The sequence below is a fragment of the Petaurus breviceps genome, unplaced genomic scaffold (genome assembly GCF_028583685.1).
Source record: "Petaurus breviceps papuanus isolate PSGF00001 unplaced genomic scaffold, PetGlider_PUasm1.0 306, whole genome shotgun sequence".
NCBI classification, from domain to species: domain Eukaryota; kingdom Metazoa; phylum Chordata; class Mammalia; order Diprotodontia; family Petauridae; genus Petaurus; species Petaurus breviceps.
In genome coordinates this window covers 12,450-20,741 of record NW_027186063.1, presented here as the reverse complement: position 1 = coordinate 20,741, position 8,292 = coordinate 12,450, and the positions used below count along the sequence as shown (strand labels likewise).

The window sequence follows — 8,292 nt, the reverse complement described above, 5'->3', positions numbered from 1 at the left end:
CCATTAAGCCCCTTTATATTTGTCTTGTCTTTATCCTAAATCCTGTAACCACTTGTAACAGTCTAAAGGATAATCCTGGATAAGTGAATCACCCAAGGCATAGTCCCCTGCTTCCTTATCTTTCTCTAAATTAGTACTTCCCTAAATCTGTAAGCCTTGAAGCAGCATTTTGTATAAGGATTATGGTGCAAGCCTGTATAGAGATCATAGGCCAAGTCTATTCCATGCAAGAGACTACTCTGTTCTGGGATGCTGACCCAGCAAAGGTCCTCCACACAGAATGCTGACCAAACAGGGACCTCCACACCCTTCACCCACAATATGACCCTGACCTGTTCCATGACCCCATCCTGTTCAGGGAATTCTACTGCCCCTGTGTCCTCCACCCTCTACCCTCCACCCTGTTCTAGGAAGGACCCTGGCTGCGCCCTTATACCCTTGCACCTTTGCACCATGTTTCCCAAATTAGTCCTGAGCTATAGATCCAACCAATGACTGTTCTTGGCTCCTGTATGTCATTGCTTACAATAGCTCCCCTCCCCAATTGTGGTTTTTGCCTTTATAAGCATTGCCTGTACCTTAATTAAGGACTGCCTGATTTGAGTGTATACTCCAGGCAGTTGTGCACTTGATCAATAAATCTACATCTAAATTTATTAAAAACCCAGGTCTTGGTCTCACTCATATTCTCTTCACAACACAACTACTGATTTCAAAGAGGCCAAAGTTGATCAATTCTTTATATAATCACAACATCTAGGGAAACCCCCCCCCAAAAAAAAAGATGTCACACTCAAAATAAGGAACTAGAATACTAAAGTAGGAAGTCAAAAGATATTTGGACCTCTTACAAAAAAAAAAGGATAATTGAAATAACAGGCAAGTTTGACCTTGTTTATACTACAATAAAGCACAACACAGACTAGCATATGTTTTGTCATGATAACGCACTGGTTCTAATAAACCATTGCGGACCCACACTGACAGCTGAACAAGCCCTCTCAGGTATTTGGCCTGCTGATGTCCTGGGTCTCTTCCCCATCCCCCAGGAAAAGTGCACAAAAGTACAGGTGTGAGGATTAGGTCCCTGAGATAAGCACGGCATTTACACCTTTGGCTTTGGACAAATGTACTTTATGTCACAGGGGAAAGTAATTAAGAAACCTCCTATAAAAGCCTGCACCCAGAGTAATAAAGTTGGCTCTAGCAGCCTCTGGGATAGCGATTTTTTCTCAGCCCTGTCTGGGGATGACAGGGCTCCCACTCTTTCTCAGTCCTGACAGTTGGGCTCCCCACAACAAATGCTTTTCTTTTCTAAAACCCAAAAGGCAGCTCTACACATGGACATCACTAGATGGTCATAGAAATCATATGGATTATATACTTTGCAGCCCAACATGGAGAAGCTGTAAACAGTCAGTTTGAAAAAGACCTGGAGCTCATTTGGCTCTGATCATGAGCTTTTTATTTTTAAAAAATCAGACGTAAATTGAAGAAAGTAGGGAAAACCATTAGACCATGTAGGTGTGACCCAAATAATGTCCCTTATGAATAAGAAGTGAAAATGATGAATAGATCTAAGGAATTAGATTTGTAGAGTACCTGAAGAACTATGGACTGAGGTTTCTGATATTGTACAGGAGATAACAATAAAACAACTTTCCAAAGGCTGTCTATGAAAAGCTGAAGAAAGAAGAAAACTGAAAGGGAAAGAAGAAAGTAAAAGGTATACTCAACTGAATGCAGGATTCCAGAAAATAGCAAGGATAAATAAGTTTTTTGTTTTATTAAGCAATGCAAAAAAAGAAGAAAACCATAGAGTGTGAAAGAAAAGAGATCTCTTCAAGAATATTAGACATATCATGGGAAAGTTTCATGCAGAAATGGACATGATAAAAGATGAAAATGCTACAGATTTAACAGAAGCAGAAGAGATTAAGAACAGGTGGCTGAAATACAAGAACTATACAAGAAAGATCTCAATATCAATGATAACCAGGATGGTGTAGTTACTGATCTAGAGCCAGATATCCTGGAGAATGAAGTCAAGTGTGTATTGCTAAAAGTAAGGCTAGTGAAGAAGGTCACTACCTCAAGTAGGAGGAGATGTAAGAGATGTTTTTTTGCCTCAGGTTTTCTGTGCTGAGAATAACCACTTACATTTCCACAGTGCTTAAGGCTGATGAAGTAGTTTCATTACAGCAGCCCAGTGAAGCTAGTAGGTAGAATAGAATGATCCTCATTTTATTTTGAGGGCCAGTTTCTCACCTGATCCATACATGGGAAGAGTCTGGTTCAGGATTTCTCCCAAGGCAGCTCCCCATGAAGGCTATATTATGTCTTAAGTTTGACTCACCATCTCTTCCTGACTTGTAATTTAGGATGTGATAACCGAGCAGTGACCCAGACATAGATGCATGCAAGGGAACAAGAACATTAAAACATATAGATGTACATAAATGAACAAGGACATTAAACATTCTCTCATGGGAACCTAAGAAATACTTGCTTTACATTCACTACATAAACCCTGCTCTCTGATCAATAAATGGGAACTGCTATGGCAGAAACTGCCTGGCTTGTGTTCAATCATTTCACACTCTTTGGTTCAGCCTGTCCCCATTTTGATGCAGGCATCAATTTTACAGGGAAATGGACCCAGAAAGGGAAGTATCTTCTCTAAGCTCCCCTCCCTAGTGAGTGGCATGAACACAGGCAGCACTGAAGTCTAGGTCTTTGGAGGCCACAGCCAGTGTCTTTTCTCCTGTACTAGCTGCCTCCCCTGGTATTCCATTCTCCACAACTCACCAACTCAGATTTTTCCCCAGGGAGAGGATGTAGGTTTCCTAAGGGGACTCCAGGGCTCCAGGTTCCCAGAGCAAGGAGGAACCTGGGTTATAAAACCTCTTCATCTAGACAGGGAGAAGCTCAGATGCTCCTGCTGCTCTTTCAGAAAAAGGACCTGGAAGCTTCCTCAGGGCAGGTAGGGCCTGGTGTGGGGAGGATGGAATTTCAGGTAGGTGTCTCTTTGAAGGTAAGGGACAAAATCAGTTTTCTCTGCTTTGGAGTTCAGAAGCTCAGGCTCTCAGGCAGGATGACTGAGGATCTGACCCAAATTCTAAAGGTTTCAATGAGTCTGATCGAGAATATCTCCCCACTCCAGCCCAAGTACTCTGCTCCTCAGACAGAATGACAGGGTACTCACCCTCACTGCCAGCATTTATCCTCCCCAACACACTGATTTAGGAATTGTTCCTACTCTTGGAACTCAGCCTGTCCTCAATTGCCTGGAGTGCTCCTTCTTGCCCACTCAGAGTCTCTGACCCCTGGACAGGTTCATGAGGGACGCTTTCAGGCAGGTTTTCAAATGAAGCTAACCTCTTTGCAGGTTTCCATTTTCACCCACACCCTGAAGTTTAAAAAGGAAGGTGATTTTGATCAAAGACTATGCCTGTCCTTTCCTCTAGCCTTGTCTCTAGGGTCTTTTCTTGTAGCATAATGCCTATAAACTAAGATCAGTGAAGATTAACAACAGGATTATCAACCACCTAATTCTCAGAATTCTCATCTTTTGTAATGTAGTCCAAGGGCACATTAACTTTTTCAGACGTCTTCATGTTTTTGACTTACATTAGTCTGAAGTTCATTAATGTGCCCAGATCCTTTTTCAGAGAAATTATTACCTGACCATGCCTCTTTCTCTCATATTATACAGGGTATTTAAAAGTCTTACTGCATTTTTAAGCTTATGACTGCACTAAGACTTTGGAACACTCATTATTTGTGAAGCCCCATTTGTTTATTTTTTAAATCTAAATGTAAAACTTGAAATTTAATCCTATTACATTCCACATAATTATAGTATCATCAATGTTCTTGCCTGTCAAGACAATTTGGATACTGACACTACAAATGAAAAAAAAAAATCTGGGAAATATAAAAAACAACATTATGACAAATGTGTTAGGGATGTCATCCATGATTTTACCTAAGGGAGTGATAAAAATGTTCCTCAGCAAGGGAGAAAGAAGAGACCTCCTTCAAACATGACATTGAAGCATTCATGACTACTTCTTACCATTTTTGAAATAGCGTATCTGAATTCATCTAGTTATATACATCTCTCCATCTTTTTTTACAAGAATACCACATGGGACTTTATCAAATGCTTTTCCAAAATCTAGTAACCTATATGTGTAACATTCTCCTGAGCTTTCATTTTAGGACCTATCAAAAATGGAAATAAAGTTAGTGTAGTTACTTTTGCTGAAGACATTTTATGATTGTAACTTTATTTTCTAGATCTATGGTTCTCAAGTTTTTTTCTCTTAGGACCTGTTACATTCTTAAAGTTTATTGAGGATCCCAAAGAACCTATGTTTATGAGAATCATATTTAGCTCATTAGAAATTAAGCTGATTAAGTTTAATATATCAATTAACTAAAAACATTAATGAACTCATTGAATTTTATCATTATATGAATAACTATATTTTCCAAAGCAAAAAAAAATAAGATGAGTAGCATTGTTTTACATATTTTGGCAAATCTCTAGTGTTTGACTTAGTAGAAGTTATGTAGATTCTCTTGCCTCATTCTAAAATTCAAACTCCAGTGATAAGCTGTTGAAGTATTTAAAGAAAATGTCTTACTATACACATGTGTTGGTGAAAAAAAAAGTATGTTTTAAAACATGAATAACATCTTAGTATTGTTATGAAAATAATTTTGACCTTGCACACCCACTCAGGGGATCTCAGAGACCCCCAGAGGTCCATGGACCACAGTTTGAGAACTGCTATTTTTTAGTCATTCAATGGCCAACTTTTCACACAATAGAAAGTAGAATTTATTGAGGAATTGAAGTCAAGCTTACAGGTTGTTTTCAGATTTCATTCTCATTCTTTTTTTTTTTTTTTGCTTTTTTTGGAGGGCAATTCCGGTTAAGTAACTTGCCCAAGGTTACAAGGCTAGTTTTTTTTTGTGTAGGTGTTAAGTGTCTGAGGCCGGAACCACAAGGTCCTCCTGACTCCAGGGCCGGCACTTTACTCACTGCATCACCTAGCCGCCCTTCATTCCTTTCTTGAAACTTGTAACAACATTGGTTCTTCTTCACTTATGCAGTAGATCTCCTGTGCTTTCCAGTCTTCCAAATTGCCAACAGTGGCCCGGAGGTCACATCCACTATTGCTTTCAGTCCCTGAGGATAGTATACAGATCATTTATATGAACTGAAATCAGCAAAATAGCACCCCCACTGCCTTTGTTCTCTTTACTTTTCATGGACATCTGCTGCAAATTAGTCATTTTTGCTCTTTCCTTACCAAAAATATTCTAGTTGACAGAGAAACTAGAAGCCAAACAATAATTAAATCATCAAGTTGGAGATGACATTGGGGAGAGATAGGAGCCTAAGATGGGCTCTTTGTCTTTTTAAGAACTTTCTGCTTTTATTCACAGGAAAGAAATCTCCCTTGTCATGTTGGCATCACCTTACAACCAGACATCAGATAATTCTTTCATCCTTCTGGGCATCCCAGGACTGGAGGGGGTACACCTCTGGCTGGCAGCTCCATTGAGCTTTATGTATGCTGTGGCCCTTGTAGGGAACACTCTGATTCTGACCGTGATCTGCATAGACCCTGCTCTGCATGAGCCCATGTACTACTTCCTAGGCATTCTGGCAGCTGTCGACATCATCATGGCGACCTCTGTAGCTCCCAAGATGTTGAGCATCTTTTGGTCAGGTGATAGTGCCATCACATTCACTGCCTGCTTTGCTCAGATGTACGTGGTCCATGCAGCCACTGCTGTTGAGACAGGTCTGTTGCTAGGCATGGCTTTTGATCGCTATGTGGCCATCTGCAAACCCCTCCACTACCAAACCATTCTCACACCCAAGATGATGTTGGGGATTGGCCTGGCTATCATAGTGAGAGCTATTCTGTTCATGACTCCACTGAGCTGCATGGTGATTCAACTTCCATTCTGTGACTCCCACATGGTCCCCCATTCCTACTGTGAGCACATGGCTGTGGCCAAGTTGGCATGTGCTGATTATATGCCCAGCAGCCTTTATAGTCTGATTGGTTCCTCTATCATTGTGGGTTCTGATGTGTCCTTTATTGCCACCTCCTACAGCCTGATTCTGCAGGCAGTGTTTAGACTTTCTTCCAGGGATGCCCGTCTCAAGGCTCTCAGCACCTGTGGCTCCCATGTAGGAGTCATGGTGCTCTACTATCTTCCTGGGTTAATATCCCACTATGTGGAGTGGTTTGGGCAGGATGTAGTGCCTCTGCACACCCAGGTGCTACTTGCTGATTTTTATTTGGTCATTCCACCCACCTTGAACCCTATCATCTATGGTCTGAGGACCAAGCAGATCCTAGAGCGAGTGTTAGGTGTCCTAGGGATCTGTTGGTGAAACTTGTCAAGGCTCAAATTGGAGAAATCATGTATGAGGGCCTAATTACTAGAGGTTTTAAGACCAGGATGGGGATTAGAACCAGACTCATGAGAGTTTGTATAAGGAACTCTGAGAGAAGGAAACTTCATTTACTAACACAGATTGGTATAATTTCTGAAACTTGGTCTTATAGGATTTCTCAAAGTGTTTAGAGGTTCGGTGACTTGCCTTAGGGTTACACAGCTGGTATGTGTCTGAGGCAGATTTTAAACCCAGCTTTTCCTGGCTTCAAGGTCAGCTAACTATACACTATACAACACTGCTTCTCTGGTACTAGAATTTGGACTAGATGAAGGGGAAAACCTCCTATACTTGAAACAAACTATGATCCTTCAATGTCTAGGGCTATCCATTTTAGAAAATATCACTTAACCACACCATGGAAACTATTTTACACTGGCCAATGGTGTTAATTATAGATAATCAAATTGTTGTTTAGGGGTAAATTTAGCTGGCTAACTTTGAGCCCTCTCCTGGGAGACAGTCAAGCAAAGAGACTTTTTATGGCATTGTGGAGGAGTTTTCTGCTGTGGGTGGGAGGATGAATAAGGCCACTTCCAGCATCTTTGAATTGAAACTGGAGTTTTGATTATAAGAGTTGGAAGGAACTTCAGTGGTTATCCAGTCCAAATTGCAACTACAAAAATAATTCCCTCTACCACAATCCTGACAAATCTTCAATCACCCTATGTTTGAAGACCTTAATTTCTAGGAACTCTCACTACTTTGGTTTGAGACAGTACTATTTCTAGGAAGTCTTCACATATGCCAGACTTTAATCTCACTCTCTGAAATTTTCCCCCATTCTCCTAATTCTGCCCTTTGGGACCATCAAGGAATTAGAGAATTGAAGACTTTGAAGGTATATTAAGCTTACTGATATATAAATTTGAACTTCAGCTAGAACAAATCAGTATTTACTACTCCTAATGAAAATGAGGTTACAGGATTCAATTTTTACCTCTCTAGGATTGTAAAAATCTCTTACTTAGTGTTACATATGACAGTGTGGATGGTTTATTGTGTCCCATCCCCACTGTGGTGCAATTAATCCAAGAACTGCCCACTCTATACTATTTGAATTTTGATTCACAGTTGAATATACTACTCTAACTACTAGGATTGAGTTCAGAGCCAGTGAGTTCAGAACTAGGAGAACTGCTAGTTTGCTATGGTATCATTATTAGGATAAAGTGTGTGCTTCATGTCCTCCAACTAGGCTGCTGTGCTTGCATGATATCTTCATTTCAGCCTCCCATCTGTGCTTTTCAAAAATTCAAGCAGGCAAAAAATTTATGACCTTCATTTAAATAATGAGATATACATTTTTGGAAGGGCCAATGTAGGGATTACAATTTTGAATATACACACCTGATATAAGCATTTTATTTTTCTTTCCTTTAATTTTTTTTTGAGGGGGAGGAGAGGTAAAGAAGTTAAGTGACTATTGTTCTATCAAAATGATTTTTTTAAGTAAGAAAAGAGAGTCAATGGAACATTTAAAATTACATAGAAGAGAATGAAAGCAAGAAATGGACACATGAACAGCTTTTAAAACATGTTTCTTATAAAACAAATTATTTATACTGAAGATTCACAGCTTCATGTAAAATCCTCTTTTCCTGTTCTTTGCATATGGAAATATTCATCTTTTTTCATGTTGGTTAAGTTCAGAATTGAAGAATAAAGAGAAAGATCATGAATACATATTGATTCTGATCTCTCAAGTTAAGTCTGAAGTGATTTTTCTCTATATTATGATGCGTCTGGTTCTATATTTTTTGGGGGGGATATGGAAATAAAATTATGTTGAGGGGTTTGTGTAC

The 8,292-nt window shown here is 39.7% G+C and overlaps 1 protein-coding gene across 1 annotated transcript; it reads left to right on the top strand.

Moving 5' to 3' along the window:
- Nucleotides 1-5,479: 5,479 nt before the first annotated feature.
- LOC138167794 (olfactory receptor 52I1-like) lies at nt 5,480-6,424 on the top strand. Its single transcript, XM_069096754.1, has one exon. The coding sequence runs from the start codon at nt 5,480-5,482 to the stop codon at nt 6,422-6,424; it is 945 nt and encodes a 314-aa protein (XP_068952855.1).
- Nucleotides 6,425-8,292: the final 1,868 nt, after the last annotated feature.

Excerpts from the sequence above, each read along its gene's own strand:
- LOC138167794 (XM_069096754.1), top strand. The coding sequence starts at position 5,480 with ATGTTGGCATCACCTTACAACCAGACATCAGATAATTCTTTCATCCTT.